Here is a 16,072-nt window from a genome sequence, read left to right as displayed (position 1 = left end):
ACTTTCCACATTTTACAGATTCAGGCGAGTAGGCCCTGAATTCTGCCATCAAGCCTTTTCCTGCCTTCTGCCTCTGAAAGCTCCAGTCCGAGCCTGTATCTGTATCCATGAACTTTGTCCTACTCCCTACACGGCTAACGGTGTCCGATCCAGCCTGTTGCCTGCCAAAAACTGTATTTCACCTTCAAGATTATCTGCTCCGCTCCTCATCCGATGCATTCCTGTCTAGTAGTTTAGGTAAACATTCTTCCAGCTACAGTGCAAAGGGCCAGGCCTCATTGCCCTCATGCAAGTAATTCATAGCCTCTGTTACCATGGAAGATTCCTTCCCCCTCGCATCTCATGTAGACACTTAGACGCTTGTAAACGCACTAACAGTCAGTATAGAATAGATTCTGTCCGAGAAACCTTTCCCTTTGGATAATACAGTTCTTTAAACATAAGATATTAGATATGATTTGGGATTAGGTTGACATGACCCCTCAGACTTCTGTCTCCACATGTAGAGCTAAATGTCAACCCCCTTTCACCCTCTAGTTGCACGTCAATCACACGTCATGCGGCTGCGCGCGCATCTCTGCCAAATATTTTCTGCTGACATTGCAGGATTCTCTTATGGATCCACCCACTTGTGACATCATGTTTAATGACGTATTTAGTTACGCCTATGTTTACGCCTTTTTTCATTACGTATGTGTATCATATCTGTATTATCAGCTGTTACGCCTCTTGCATCTGTCTTAATGTAATGCTTTCCATATAAATACCATTACTTGTCAATAATGTATTGCCTTCCCTTCCTGAACCTTCGTGGTGATGGAATTTGAAGCCTGCAGTTCGAACTGTAATTCCTTTGTAGAGGAATAAAGCCTTTTAGAACCTCTAATACCACGGATTCTGCCTCTTATATTTACTGAGTTATTCTTACTAGACTTTACCGCATAAAAAATAGTACCGGTAATGAAATATTTACCACAGTTACAGAATACCCCGTGCCCCTTTCCGCGCCCGTGGTTCCGGGAACTGGATAAGACGGCGACTAAATTTCTCTGGGGCGGCGGCAGGCCCCGGTTGGCCTTAGATCGCTGCCGGGTCCCCTCGTATGACGGAGGCCTGAGCATGACTAATCTGTATCTGTATTATTTGGCCACCCAACTGCTGGTGATTCATGACTGGTTCTCGAACGGGTGGGATGATCCGGCCTATAGACTCGAGGTGCACTGTATCGGGTTCTCCGCTATCCAGGACATGCTCTATGGGGCGACGGTTCCCCTGTCGCTCCCCGATGTCGTGCGAGCCCCCTTCCTGGCGTGGCGCGCCGCCTTGCGACATACCCGCTGGTCGGGAACGAAAACGCAGCTCACACCACTTTGGCGCGGGACCTGGCTGCGAGAGGTGGCGGGCCTTGAAGGCTTTCGGCAGTGGGATCTTCTAGGGATCTCCAACCTGGGTGATATATGGCGGGGGAGCCACATGTGCTCCTTCCAGGAGCTTCGGACCCGCTTCTCCTTACAGTCTTCGCAATTTTATAAGTATCTTCAGTTGCGTCATGCGGCCCAAGCCCATGTCCCTCTGGAATCCAGATTGCCGGCCCATAGCCCGCCCGAGGCTCAGGTGATGTTGGGATGTCTGGGGAAGGGGGGAATATCCCGCATATATAAATCCCTGATCAATAATACCCCGGTAGACTGGAGTGGACTAAAACAGCGATGGGAGACTTGGGTGGGGCCACTGGACGATGCGGACTGGAGGGATGCCCTTATGGCACCCAGATTGCTTACCACTTCCGCTAGGCTGCGGCTCATCCAGCTTTATTACCTCCACGCCGCTTATCTGACCCCGGATCGCTTATATCGTGCCGGCCTCCGCACGGACGCCTCATGTGCTCGCTGTGGGGTAGGCCCGGCGGACTTCTTCCACATGGTATGGTCTTGTTCCCGCCTGGGGAGTTATTGGACCGCGATTGAAACCGAGCTAACTGAAGTCCTGGGATGGGAGGTCCCCCATGACCCTAGAATGGCCCTGCTGGGCATAACAGATGGGCTGGACGGGTCCCGTAATGACAAATACTTTCTAACTACTGCCCTCATGGTAGCCAAAAGAGATATTGCGGCCGTGTGGTCGCAGTCGGACCCGCCCTGAGGGGCTACCTGGAGAAGAGGGGTGGACTGGTGTGTCGCTCAGGAGCGGTCGGTGTACGCTGCCCGGGACTGCCCCCCAAAATTCCGCAAAATATGGGGGAAATGGCTTGGGGGCCTGTTCTGAGGGGTGAGATGCGGGGGGCGGGGGGCTGGGGAGGCGGGGTGGGTTTTGCAATTGATTGTCAATGCTTCCACGATTGGTTTTATTGATGCCAAGTTCAACGAACTGTTGTATGCCATATTTGCTTTTGCCTTCGATAAAGAAATAAAAATTTGCTTATAAAAAAAAAAAGAAAATAGCATTTGGGTCATGGCAACATTACATTTCTACATGTCTTACATTTAAATACCATGCACAATGCCTTGTGAGCTACAAGGCCTACACGGAGGTGACTTATCAATAGTTAAAAGCAAGGTTTTTAACTGTTAAAAGGGATTATTTGGGCACTAGTGGCAATCAACTTCCAGGTCCTGGTTGTATTTGGTGTCATATAGATCATGCAAACTGAGACTATGGGATCTATAAGCAAGCTAAATATACCAATTAGGAGTATGCCAATTCAACCACGTTTAAACGTAGATGTATTGTTTATAGTTTCAGCTTTCAGCCTTACAATGGTTAAAACTATGAGTTAAAAGACAAAAAACTTACTTCATAAATACTTAAGACATATACAGTACAATCAACTGAACAGCATGATGACATATAGTACAATTATAGGTGGAGAACAGGCTTTGTATTACTGATTAGCAGGAGTAAAGTGCACAGAGTTCTAAAGCCAGCAAAACTATGGGTCCAATAAAATGTGAAAAATCCAGGGTGACCACGCAGAAAGAGCGAATGTCCTGCACAAACACAGACACACACACACATATATATAATGTTATAGTTCGATATGATACAAAGATCTTGCATTAAAAAAGCTTGAAATTCACTGGAAAAAAACATAGATTAAAGTGACGTTATAGTAGGTGTTAAATGAAATTAGAACTAAAGGTTAAAAAACGAAAACCCCATGAAAATCGCCAGTAACAGTTTAGTGAACTAACTGTAGCTTGCACCCTGTCATGCACTGCTTATGATCTCAAATTTTACATCACTCATGACATGTTAAATGACTTCATTTCACACCTATCTAGAAAGGTAATCTGGAAAGTCAGTGCTCTTCCAATCTCCACTCCGCCAGTGATGCCCTTAGCCTGCTTCCTGCAGTCTTAGGTTCTTTCTCTGAGATATTGTTTGGTTTTATAAATATAATCAAAGCAGTACCCTGTTGCCACATAAGGGGCATTCACAACATGGTAGGTGCTGGTTGGAGCATTAGAGTTTTGCAGTTTATTTCAGGCTTGTCTGTGGCCACTGATTATTGGGCCAGAGCCTCAGTTACTAGGAACCAGATACATTCTCTTCCAGCCTAACAACACCAATGCATGAGGAAAGATTTGCGGAACCGGAGTCAAAACCAAGAAATTGATCAACTGCATGGAGGTTAAAATGAAAAGGAGGCTCAGCCGTGAGCTGCAGTGTAATATCCTACCTATCTTTTCATGAGTAATGCTTTCCTTTTCAGTTTTGTCCAACGGAACTATTGCTTTCACCTCCCGACGTACGGAGAAGGGAGACACCGAAGACCAACAAGATCCGAATGTGGTGCAGCCTTACGCGGCCTACTCTCCTCCAGGCAACCCCAAGGTAAAGTTATAGTACCATCAAGCTGGACCCCAATAAAATCAATTATGATAAGCTCAGAAATGGTTTCTTGGCAAACTTGTCCTTGTCTCACCACTTGCCCAATTGACCTGTTAAAAACACTTTCAGCTGGATTCAGCTGTGGCATATGGATTTCTAGACATTGGACTCTACCGGTTAAATACAAGTACCAAAATTAAAAAATCAACACCATTGGACACCATAATATTTCCAAGTTGCAACTGGAATTAGTTGGAGTTTTCTCCATAGAGGTGCAATAGATGTCTAAATACCTTCATGCCAGTAACCGAATCCAATAGACCTAATATGGCATTAGCCATCTACAATTTCCATGGGGATGCTTCTCCTGCTGGGCAGGTTCCTGAAAAAGTATGACTGAAAAAGCTGACCTCTGAAGGACAACTTGCCACAACTCCTGCTCTTGTGTGCCTAGCAGCTGAGAACGATCACCAAAGATTCCACACTTATAAGTGTTAGAACTAGTGGTACTAATCAACTGAGATGACTTCACATTTATAGTTTAAAATCATTAATTCAGCTCTGAAAAGGTTTCTTCCACCATTCTCGCCAGTCCCTGTGGTGAAGGGTACATACCATGAAATACTGCAAGTGCCACGTTTGAGCTGTAAGTAGAGAGCCCCTAGAGAGATCTGGCATGTACCACCTCATGGGTGCCCTCTGCTAGAATTTTGAGTTTCAGGCAGTTTTTGGAGGGTCTGACTCTGGGCCACCTGATAAAGAATGAAGATCCGACAGGGGAGTGATGTAGTGTCAAGTTAATGATGTAGAGTCAAATTAAAAAACAATTATATAGTCTATGCACACCTACCCTTATCCTCATGTCCTTGTTGAGAGCTCCCTGGGGTCCTTGCATCTGTGGTTGTGGCGATCTCAATAACGCTGGTCAGAAAATGGCCTCTGAGCATACATACACCACGTTAAGACTCAGCTGGAGAAGTTGTTACCCTGTGTAGTTTTGGGTTGTTCGACATCTGTTTTTTATGCCGAACAAATGGGAATGGTGTGCTGCTAAGGTCATGCATAAATGCCACTGGGCCACAACTAAGAAAATGTTGGATTTTAGTTTCCTTGTTACCACTGATGAGACATGAAAAAGTCTTTTTGTACTATATTTTGCCTCAGCTCACCAAGTAAGTTGAGTATCAATCAATCAAAAATAAGTTTATTATGACCAATTGGTCTTTAAACTACATATACCATCATAAAACAGATAAAAGTACAATAATTAAGGTTTGTAAAAGTACCTAAAACCAAAAGTTCATTATTTCTCATTAAAAACAAATTGTTTCCATAGTATCGTACTGTGAACCAGGTCCAAATGCATAAAAGTTCAATGTTTTTTGAAAATACATAAAAAAATTAAAATTTGATTGTTTGTCCCTCCATGGACCACTCTTTCCATTTCTTTATTCCATGAGAAATCTCTTAGCTACTTGGACAAACTTCGCCAAAGCAATTGCACTGTCAAAGAACTGCATGTCAATGAGGAGCTCGATTGCTTGCGTCCTTGACCTTATTCCATATTTTTTTAAAACTGGCCTTAAAATCAATCGCCGTACAGATAACAATTTTTGGCTATCCATTACAATATGGACACAGGTCAATTTTAAGCCTATCCCGCATGTACATTTACCGTCATCATCCATTAATATGCTTTTTATTTTCTCATTTGAACGTGCGGGATTAATGCCTATTCTCACCTTTAGCAATTCCAATCCCAACCAGTGATTCAGTACAGTATCTAAATACGGATACCAGTTATCATTTGTCCAGCTATTTAACATAAAATGCACAGACTCTTTTTGTTTCAGGTAATCCATATCAACTTGTCTAGATTTTTCATTTCCCAAGGTTTTTAGATCACTCTTCCGTTCTTCAATACATAACGACTCCAGGTCAATTTTCACCTTTAAATTATCACAAATGGAGTGGAGTTTCTTTCTAGTAGCTTTTGCCCAATTAAGTTCACTCTGTTGGATTTCCCTTCTATACCAACAAGACACTTTCTCCTCCTCTCCTGATCCTAGCCGTTTCCAAAATCTACATAGATTTAGCTGGACTTGTATGTTCCATGCTGGCCAATCTAGTTCTAACCTAATGGCCTGTATCATTGAAGAGCTGGGCAAAGAGAGAAGAGTTTTTAAACATTCCCCTTCCTCATTATCCCATGAACATTTCCCTCCTAACAACAACATTTCTGCACCATATGGCATCTGCGGGGGGATCATAGCCTTAAAGGCCTTCAACACCGGTCTGTGCGACATAGCTCCGTAATTACTGTTAAATTTTTTCAACCCACAAATTCCTGCTAGGCCTTTTGTTTTCTGGGTCTGAATGTGCATGCCCCAATTTAAAGCTGTATCGAACCATATTCCCAAATATTTGTATTCATTAACAACTTCTAATTTTGTCTGCCCCAGGAACCAACTATATTTATGATTTTTCTTTCCAAAACACAATATTTTTGTTTTTTCCATATTTACTGTTAGTTGTTTGGATAAACAATATGTCTCACATGTACTTAACTTTCCTTGCAGTCCTTGTTCTGTTTGTTTAAAAATATCTCGGTCATCTGCATACAGTAAACAAGACAGATGCTTTCCATTTACCTTTGGGCTTGCTCCTCTTTCGGTTATTAATAATTTAGGTAAATCAGCAAGAAAAATTGAGAAAAGAAGAGGGGCCAATACGCAACCCTGTCTTAAACCATCTTGAATAACCTGTGCCCAATTTTCACTATGCAGCTGACTGCTAAGAGGTCTTCGGGGATATTATATCTTTTTAGCGTCTCCCATAAGCATTCTCTATCTGCTAGATCAAATGCAGCTCGGAAGTCAACAAAACAGCAGTATAATCTACCCTGCTGTTCCACTGACTTCCGAGCCACAGCCCACAAGGCAAAATAATGATCAAGTGTTGAATGCCCCTCTTTGAACCCTCCTTGTTCTACAGGGACAATCGCATTTAATTCGACCCATTCCTTCAGTTTTCCCAGGATTATTTTGGAGAACACTTTCACACCAATGTCTAGTAGATTAATTAATATATAATTCTTTGGGTACTTTCTATCCCCTTTTTTATGCAATGGCCTGATTACAGCTCCCCTCCATGATTTTGGAATTATACCTGAGGTTAGTACGGCTGTAAACATCTTTGAGAAAAATTGGGCCCACCAGTTTAGCTCTGTTTTAATTATTACTGCAGGTAAATTATCAGGCCCTGCCGCACGGGTTAGATTTAGCTTCCTAATGGTATTCTTCACATTTGCAATGGAGCATAAAGGGATTAGATGTTTTTACTGCATCCCGCTTACGGGTTCTTTCCTCACTGAATTCTGGCCCATTACTAGACATGTATAATTGGTTTAGGTACTCCTCCCAGCAAGACTCATCGGCTTCACAACTCATTGTTCCCATAGATCGACCCGCTGCGTCTTGGATTAACCTCCAGAAACCTTTAATATTTTTACTTTCAATGGTTTCCAGTAGAGAGTCCCAACATTTTTCTTTAAAACTTCTTTTCTTAGATCTCATTGACATTTTGTATTCCTTCCTCAATTTTAGTAAATTATTATAGTCCTCCTGATCGGATCTTAACTTCATCTTTCTTTCTTCTCTCCTCAGTAGCTTTTTTTTCTCTCTACATTTGTAGTCAAATCAGCCCATTTGCTGTCTGCCACCCCCTTGCAGAATTTCCCCCCCCCTTTCTGTCTTCTTTAAATTGGCACAAAGGCATTGTACTGCCTGCGTAATTTTTTCTTCAAACCATGGGACTCTCGGGTTCCATGCTATCTTGGGGGCTAGATTTTGTTGAAAACCAGATAATTTTGTTATATATTCCTCAGTTAATTTTGTAGACAGTCGTTTTGGGTAATCCATAGGTTGTAATAGAACTTTTTCACAGACTCTTGGGGGAGCTCTCACTATTTCACAGTACAGTGGATAGTGGTCACTTTCTTTGCGCTTAATTACCTTAGAAATGTTTACTAAGGCAAAATTCCAGGCGTGTACAAAGAAATAATCTATGGGGCACAATTGATTGCCCCTTCTAAATGTTTGCTCTGCTGGTCTATCGAATTCCGATCTGCCATTTAAGCTAACTAGTCCATGTGACCCTAGAAATTTCCCTAGCTCTTCATCTTGCCTATTCATATTACCACCAGGAAAAAAGGCCGGTGTTATCTCATATGCGTCTTCAATTTCCTTCATCCAAGGGTCCAACTTTTTGGGAGTTAGCTTATGATTAAAATCTCCCGTAATAATTAGAAACTCCTTACCATATTTATCATTTAGGGATATCAGATCTTCTTTAAAGACCCCCATTTCTTTTATATATTCTTCTTGGGAACTCCATTGTACATATATGTTAACCACAATCACATATTCATTTTGTCTTCCCTGGACCTGTAAGCGTACCTCACTGGCCAACATCCATTTACAAGAGGTATTTATCGAGGTCACCTTATTTATTGTTCTTGTAGAAATTAATGTCATGATCCCACCAGATGGGCGTCTACATCTAGCTTTGGTAGCAGCTTTATAAATCTAGGTAAAGCCTTCAACTACAGGGGTACTGTCGCATAGCCAAGTCTCTTGCAGACAAATAAGGTCTGCCTGCCGTGAAACATTTTTTACACAATCAATCTTTATTTGCTCTTTTAGTTGAGTAGAAGACAAAAGACAGTCTAGAAGCATCTTCACATATTTAAGTTGCATTTCTCATTCCCTTCTCCCTCACTGTTCAGTTATTTTGTTACAGCACTTTGTGTCAGCAAATGCCAGCACTCCAAGGGAATGCGGACCGCCATTTCATACTTTACAGTATGAGACATGAGAAGAATTTGATAGCTCCCTTTACCGTCCCATCTCCCTCATAGAGCTAAAGAAACCTTCTTAGGTGAAGTTGTGGATGAGGGTTACCAAGGGAGATGCCACAGGTCCCTCTCACAATGGCAACAAGTTAATGAGGCTGCAGATGGCGACCCTCCTGTTGGCTGATGGGAATCACTGACCCCTCGTAAAGGACCCCAAATAAAGAGGAAACACAAAATGTGTTCAGTGTCCAGTGTATGTGGTGATAGCCGGGGCCAAGTGAGGGGTAGGCATTTCGAGTCACAGAGAAAGAATCAGAACACACCTCTGTGGGTGCCCAAGGGGTTGTGGTATTCTCCACTCTGGTGCTGGGTGCACGAGGGAAGTGTTTTTCACTACAAAAGAAAAGGTTTCTACAGAGAGAAGACTATCTTTGGGCAAAGGATATAGCAAACACCTGACAACACCTGACATGTTGCACTTCTGTGGAATAACCAGCAGAACAAGGCGTATATGAAAAACGAAATAATTACAGCATGTAAGAAACAAAGAAAAGGTGTTGAATGTCAGTGACTATGGAGAAATAAAAATTAATACAACAGAGCGGTAAACTACATTACCTCTATGAGGCGCTGAGCACTCAATTCACTTCCTAGTCGCTTCCTTCCCCATTGTTCAGACATGTAAGTGATCACAATCGTGGCCTCCAACTAAATTATACAGTCCTGATGTCCAAGTTAAATCTGAGGTTGGTTGTGCAGGTTGGGGCCACTGGAAGTGACTACATTTATGACTGGCTGCGATATAAGAGATTAGCAGCTCGTTTACCTGCCCAGGAAAGATAAAGTGGTCAGAGCGAGGAGAGGATATTGCAGATGGCAGGCGGAGCAGGACATCCCAAGAGGGAAGGTGGAATAGTTCTGTGTGTTGGCCTCTGCATCAAACGAGGGATCCCAAGACCTGAAGATAGTTGGAAGAATGGGAAAACCGCGCTGGGGGCAGGGGGCAGGCACAGGGTCAGCAAGTGTGGTTGGCAAAGGGTGCGATCGGACAACTGTGAGTCCTTGGCACTAAGGAGGAGCAGGTGCATGGGGGCATGCTTTGCCCCCGCAGGCCCGCTCTGCTCAGGATCACAGGTGTTCTGGGAGGCTGCAGGTGGTGGATCCTAGCCAGGCTTAAAAGATGTAGCAACAGTGTCTCTCTCTTCACTCTAGATTCACTAGCAGTAAAAAAATACAGAAAAAAATTACAGAAACACTTTGACAGCAGTGACCTAGTATACCTTTCTCCCCCCAGGGATCCCTGCCAGAAGAAACAACCAGTCACACAGAAAGACTGACTTACCGATCCAGTGGAGGCCTACACACTACACATAAAGCCTTCTTCCTTTCCCAGAAGATTTCATTGAGGTCAGCAGATCACTTGACCCGAGAGTGTGGTGATTGGTCCATGTTCTGGAAGAATTCAGTAAACTCATTAGACCTGAACAAGCAGAAATCCTATGCATAGTTACAGCTGAGGTCTGCCAGTTTTTGAGTCCCCCATGTAACAGCAGGCCACCCTACAACTTTGGGTCATCTAGTGAGCACTCCTGCAGTTAGGTGTGCTCTGCTTTGTGTATAACGGGACCTGAGTGGTACTGAAGTGCATGAATCTTTTTCTGTGCACTAGACAGAAATCACAGTCGCTCTCAGTACTGCCTTGTCTAGGTGACGAAAGATTCAACAATGGGGCTACAGCCTCAGCGCTCCTATCTTGCCCCAATTGAGAGGGTAGCGTGACAATCTGGTACACTGGAAGTTTTGGATGCCATATGTTATGGATACCTCATACAAATCCTAGGGTGTAGCCCTAAGAAATCACTCTTTCACCTGTTTTTATGGCCACGCTTTGGACATTGTGCTTCAGCTACATTGTGAATTTTTGCGTGCTAAAAGAGATAAAAATATGTTGAAATGCTATCAACCACCATTGGTACTCCATGTTTGAAAAGAAGATGACTTTTCTAATTTTTGGTGAGGTCTGAAATCCCATCTCTCCTTGATTGCCTATGACCAGAGTAATTTGAAGGCCCATGTGAAGAGTTGCTTTCACAATGACAGCTCAGCGCTGAGAGGCAGCTGCAGAGAGGTATGTGAGGATTGAAGCCCTGTAAATCAAAAATGTAAATAAAACCACCTTTGTGTGGTGTAGAGCTGCCAGGCAGAACCCCTATTGGAAGTTGGCAATCAATGGCTCTAAATTGAGGACATAAACTCAAAACAAATGCTGCTCAAAGGCAGGCCAACAATGATTGTTGTGAATAAGAAGTTTGCCCATGAGGGGCAAAGAGCAATATAAACTGTAACCTGCAAGGAGCGTTTTGAAGGTTCCAAATTAAAGTGCATGGGACATGCATTCACCAGACAGAGCTCCAAAAACGATCACAATACAATACCAATACTAGAGACCAGCTGTCACGAGGTGGGGAGGGAGGCTTCTGTATTGTGGTTGTAACATCTAAATGCAACAATATCACATTCACAATATCAGCTATCACTTTATCTTCAAGGTAATTAGATGTGGAGTTAAAAACAGCAAATCTGCACCTTCCTTTATTACCTTACTTTGAAGACATAGTGATAGTCGATATTTTAGATGCACATTTTTTACATGTCATTATTATGGACCTCAGTATTGTGACATACCACTGTCAGTGGATCCCGAAAACCCCCAGTGTTTTGACACTTAGATTATATGAAAGAGTCATTCACATTGGCTTCTCTAATCCTAAACAATGTCCTATCTTCGTTCAAGAGATGCATCAGCATTGAACACTATTTAGCACCTCCGTAGGTTAGGTTAAGTTTAGTATTTGTAAAAGCAAAGCATTCAACCTGATGGCTATCAAGGCGCTAGATCAAAAACCAGAGTAATTCAACAATTCTACTCACAAGCCCACTCCAACAATGGTTAGTTTTGTGAAGTAGGAAATAGCCTCACATTTGGAATTTTCCTACATTTTCAATGATCAGATTCCTGATGCAGGTGGACTGGCAGAGTGTTCCAAAGTACAACTACCGCCAATGAAAAAAGCATGTCCACTAATTGCTTTCTGATGATCCTGGGCACTTCTAATAGGAGCTTTCTGCTAGATCTAAGGATTCTATTAGGTTTGTACGAGTTAAACCTTTGATAGAAAGGAGAGAGAGCTTGGAGAGTTATTGTTTTATGGATCAAGCATAAAGACTTAAACTTAATCCGTTTATTTACCAGTAACCAATTAAGAGTGATCAGAGCAGACAAAATGGGTTCTCTGCATTTCATGCCAGGTACGAATCTTGCTGTGAAATTTGGGATACGCTGAGGTTTATGGATCAAGTAATCAGGCAGGCCTAGGTAGACAGAGTTACAGTAGTCCATCCGAGCAGAAATGAGAGCGTCCAGGATCTTAATTTGATGTGAATAAGAAAATAGATGAAGGATGCCTCTTAGCATAGCTGAAAAAGACAACCCTTTACTTTGCGGATATCTGTGCCGAACATCTCAAAACGTCTTTAACTATTCAGCAGAGACTATGCTGTGCATGAGGGGATGGATTCAGCTTCTCTGCATGAATTATGCACCCAGTTTGCCTCTCCCATAGCTGCTGACTGATGTTCACTAGGTGAGTGCCTCCTCTTATCTTATCTTATCTTATCTAGATGTGCTCTTCTAAATAGCATTGTAGTGATCAATCAGTGTTTTCTTTGGTCTACAGAGTGTCATTAGTGTTGATATACACCGGTGACGCGATCAATAAAACCATCAGATGGCAGATGAGGTTCAAAGATCAGGGCTGGTAAAAAACAGGCCACAGCTTCAAAGAGTATCGCCAAGGGAATCCGCAAAGCACACTTAAGTGAGAGCTGAGAACAGAGATGTAGGGAGTGGCGGTCTCAAGAAAAATATTGGAGGCATGTTGTGTGGGAAATGATGGTCACTACATTGAAACGTATGAGAATAATGGGAGAATAATAATGGAATGAGCAGCTTGGGCTTAGTTTGTGTTTTGGTTCTGTGAGTGGTGTCAGGCAGCTGGGAATGTTGGCAGGGGACCTTTATTGTGAAATGCTATGGGGTTTTTAGATAAGCAGTAAGAGGTCTTCTTCATGGAATTGTTTGTCTGCTCCTTACAGGGAGTTAACTTCATTGACGACAAAATTGCCATTTAATTATTTTGGGCCATTTACTCCTTTTGTTTTTTACTTGATCAGTGGGGTGTGCCAAAAATGTTCAAACCAGGCCTGCTCCCTTCCTCCCTTCTCTGTTTCCATTCAATCTTTCTCCTCTACCTCTTCTCCCCGCTGTGCCTTCTGCAGGTAAACATGGGTAGGAGGAAAAAATGTCACAAGCACTAAGAATGGCGCTGGGCCTTAAAAAACGACACCCTTCAGTGGCTCCAACCCACCAGGGAAATCACTAATGGGATAGATAAATGGACAGTCCGGTTGTGTTGGTCATCAAAGATAGGCAGTTTTGTTAGTGGACTGCCACCGTAGATGGTGTGAGATGTGTTTTGTCCTTTCAGAAGGCATTTACTAGGGAAGGGTCCACTATGCCCATACTGTACAAACTGAGGGCCTGTAATTAATCACTACAAGCTGCTCTGCATACTCTCATGCCAGCAGTCAGTTTGAGCGTTTTAAGTGAAATCTTAAGAAATGTGTGGTGCCTGTGTTGGAAGGTAAAATAGATTTCAGGATGCCTTGTGCGTCTACCAGAACACACCCATATTTCTACAGGTCATTCACTGTTAGAACTTTCGAGGGGTACAAATACTATCATCACATTATGGGGTGATTGAAAGCATGAAATGGCCAGGAAGGGTGTTTGGCGAAGGTTGGTGAACCTAGTATGAGGAAAGGGGTAGAGAGATAAAACAGAGAGTAAGCGCATAGGGTAAGAATAATAGCAGAAGAGCAATGGAGTACAGTATTCTTTTTTATGTGGTAAGGCTAAGGAGGTATAGTTCAGAAAGGCTGTTACCATGATATTGCATCTTTATGAAAATCGTGCAGGTAGAAAGAGAAGAAACAAAGTCTCCATAAATAAACTGAACTGGTGACGTGCACCTCTGTTTGACGTTCAACAACAGACGTTTTCAGCAAATTCCTGGTGATCTCTCACACCCAGTGACACAAATAACGCATCAACCAGTTATCTAAAATAGTTCCCAGCTTTTATATTGTTATAAAAGCATTATAAAGATTAAAGAGTCACACGGCACAGATTTCCAAGAATGCTGAAGGATCCACTGGGTGTTCCTGGGCGTACAGCAATTAATTCAACAGCAGTTAATGGTCTCGGTGCTTAACTTGTGCCGGTGATTGCAGGTGGTGGACGCCTGCACTCATAACTAGGAACCGGGATTTATTTTCCATCAAATTTTGACCAAGGGGAAGAGAGAGAAAGCTAGAAAACGGACAAAGGATGTGCAGAAAGATGATGAAACAAGAAAGGGAGAAGGCGGTGGTGAAGACGAACCTCCAAGAGTTAGTTAGAGTGAGTTAAAGAGACAAACAGGTGGAAGAAAGAGGCATGAAGTGGAATCAACATTAAGCAGCCTAGGTGTTCAGCAACCAGGCGTTCCGAGCTCCAGCGGTGGGCACCTAAGAAAAACTTTCGGCCCCTGGGTTTCCCTTTCAAAGATTAAGCAACTTGCGATCTTTGATCTGAACAGATTAAAGTAGGAGGAAGAGCACAAAGTATGCACACGAATTCTCTTCTGTGCGTGGGGTTTTGTACATGTACTGAAATTTTCATTGTGATGCGAAAGATCTGTTTGTCTTGGGACTAAGTGGTTTTGTTCTATTCCTGTAAATAACTGTCTGTTCTTTAAGCAGTGACGTATCGTGCCTAGGTTGTAGCTTGACTTTATGAGTGGTACCAGGGATCTGGGAATATTGATGGTCCTCCTGAAAGATCGAATGTCAATCTTCTTCATTAAACGTTCGGAGATCGTGGTCCTGTGATAAGAGAGATGTGACTGGGACTTCTAATGCAGTGTCTTCTGCTTCACTTTGGGCAAGGTCACCTGATAGATGCTCCATTAGAGTATAGGAATACACTGATGGAAGAAGGATTGGCATTCTGTTGACGTGTAGGAACACACAGGTAAGAAGGGGTGGCACTCCATTGAAGTGTAGGAAAAGAGTGATGTAGGAAGGAGTTGTGCATCATTGCAGATTATGACTACATTGATGTAGGAAGGAGCCGCACACTGTTGATGTGTAGGAACACACTGAGGTAAGAAGGGGTGGTGCATCATTGCAGTGTCTGGATTTGGTGTTGTGAGAAAGAGTGGTTCCCCACTGAAGTATCTGGATCCAGTTTTGTCGGCAGGAGTGGTACTCTTTTTAGAGATCTGAATACAGTGATGTTTGAACGAGTGGTACTACATTGAGGTTTCTGGGTTCAGAGATGTGAGCAGGCGTTTTATTTTATTGCAGTGTATGGATATAGTAGTATGGGAAGGATTGGTGATCCAATGAAATGTAGGAATACCTTTATGTAAGGAGAAGTGATGCTCCATTGAAGTTTAGGAATACATTGATGCAAGAAGCAATTGTTCACCAGCAGAGTGTCTGGGTATAGGGATGTGAGAAAGAGTTGTACTCATTGTGGTATCTGAATATACTGATGTGAGAAAGAGTGGTGCTCCATTAAAGTATCTGTATTCAGTTCTGTGGGAAGAAGTGGTGCTCAACTGAAAGCTTATAAAGACAGTGATGTTGTAAGGAGTGGTACTTCAATGAACTGTAGGAATACATTGGCGTATGAAGGAGTGATACATCATTGCAATGTCCGGAAAGAGTGACGTGAGAAAGAGTTGTACTCCATTGAAGTATTTGGATTCAGTTTTGTGAATAAGAGTGGGACTACTTTGAAGCGTCTGAATGCAATGATGTTGGAAGGAGTAGTACTACATTGAAGTTTCTGAGTTCTGTGATGTGAGAAGACGTTTTATTCCACTGCAGTGTCTGAATATGGTGAATGAAGTGTAGGAATACATTGATATATGAAGGAGTGGTACACCATTGCAGTGAAGGACAACATTGATGTAAGAAGTAGTGGTACGTCATTGCAGTGTCATTTCAGTGACTTCAAGGAGCTTTACTCTAGTGCAGTGTCTGGATGTAGTGATGTAGGAAGAAGTGGTACTTCAATGAAGTGTAGGAATGTAACTATTTAGGATGGAGTGGTACTCTGTTGGAGTGTAGGAATACACTGATGTAAGACGAAGTAGTGCACCATTGCATTGTCTGGATTTGGTGATATGAAAAAAGAGTGGTACTCCACTGAAGTTTCTAGATTGAGGATTGAACACAGTGATGTTGGAAGGAGTGCTATTACATTGAATTCTCTGA

The 16,072-nt window shown here is 42.8% G+C and overlaps 1 protein-coding gene across 1 annotated transcript in view; it reads left to right on the top strand.

Annotated features, from left to right (window-relative positions):
* Positions 1-16,072, top strand: part of NAALADL1 (N-acetylated alpha-linked acidic dipeptidase like 1) — a 362,700-nt gene that overhangs the window by 99,798 nt on the left and 246,830 nt on the right. Inside the window, exon 3 of the mRNA XM_085625455.1 lies at positions 3,713-3,834. Within this exon, the coding sequence (XP_085481581.1) occupies positions 3,713-3,834 (122 nt within the window). The remainder of the gene's footprint in view (positions 1-3,712; positions 3,835-16,072) is intronic.

Source organism: Triturus cristatus, chromosome 9 (assembly GCF_964204655.1).
Source record: "Triturus cristatus chromosome 9, aTriCri1.1, whole genome shotgun sequence".
Classification (NCBI taxonomy): domain Eukaryota; kingdom Metazoa; phylum Chordata; class Amphibia; order Caudata; family Salamandridae; genus Triturus; species Triturus cristatus.
Note: the sequence above shows the minus strand (reverse complement) of the source record. Positions and strands in the feature narration are given on the sequence as shown.